The 1,001-nt window shown below is 39.6% G+C and overlaps 1 protein-coding gene across 1 annotated transcript; it reads left to right on the forward strand.

Moving 5' to 3' along the window:
• Window positions 1-214: 214 nt before the first annotated feature.
• On the forward strand, window positions 215-550 carry LOC106796149 (uncharacterized). Its single transcript, XM_014767717.2, has one exon. The coding sequence runs from the start codon at window positions 215-217 to the stop codon at window positions 548-550; it is 336 nt and encodes a 111-aa protein (XP_014623203.1).
• The last annotated feature ends 451 nt before the right edge of the window (window positions 551-1,001 follow it).

The following is a 1,001-nucleotide window of genomic DNA, read 5'->3' on the forward strand; positions in this document are numbered from 1 at the left end:
CACAGGGGCATAGGCTTGCTGAAAAGACTCTTGTCCAAGGTCACGAATCATATCATCCGCAAACTAATGGTTAAGAAGAAGTCTCCAACAGGGAATTGAAGAAAATTTTGGGGGAAACTGTAGCATCAAGCAGGAAAGACTGGGCAAGTAAATTGGATGACACATTATGGGCCTATAGAACTTTAAAACTCCTATTGGCTTATCTCCATTTCAAATGGTTTACGGCAAATCTTGTCATTTACCAGTAGAATTGGAGCATAAAGCATATTGGGCTTTGAAGTTTTTGAATTTTGATGAGACTGCATCAGGGGAACAAAGGAAAACACAGTTGTTGGTGTTGGAGGAAATGAGATGGAATGCTTATGAGTCTTTCAGATTGTACAAAGATAAAATAAAGGCCTACCATGATAAGAAGATGCTCAAGAAGGAATTCAGACCAGGACAACAAGTATTGATGTTTAACTCCATATTGAAGTTATTTACGGGAAAACTCAAATCTAAATGGTCAGGACCTTCACTATCAAAGAGGTCAGGTCATATGGAGCTGTAGAATTGGTTGATCCTCATTCATCAACTCCAGACAAATCATGGGTAGTCAATGGTCAAATATTGAATTTGTACCATGGTGGAAGCATTAATAGGTAAACACCATTATTCACTTGCAGAACCCATGAAAGAGCTATGCGTCAAGCTAATGACGTTAAAAGAGCGCTTACTGGGAGGCAACCCAGCCCTTTTTAATTCTATTTTTCTTGCATTTAGTTAAGTTTGATTGCTTGTGATTGTTTGAATTCAACATGTTTAGTATTGGAAAAGGGGTTAAAAAGCTTTTGTGAAGTTGCGGACAGAAAAATAACTTGAAAAAAAAAATTGTTGTCCACTCGCTAAGTGCACTCCTCGTGCTAAGCGCCATCTTCTTCACGAGCTAAGTGAGCTATTGTTCACGCTAAGCGTATTGACCCCTGATCATTGGCTGCATGGTCCCGCAAAGGGCGTGACCT

The sequence above is a fragment of the Glycine max genome, chromosome 15 (assembly GCF_000004515.6).
Source record: "Glycine max cultivar Williams 82 chromosome 15, Glycine_max_v4.0, whole genome shotgun sequence".
NCBI classification, from domain to species: domain Eukaryota; kingdom Viridiplantae; phylum Streptophyta; class Magnoliopsida; order Fabales; family Fabaceae; genus Glycine; species Glycine max.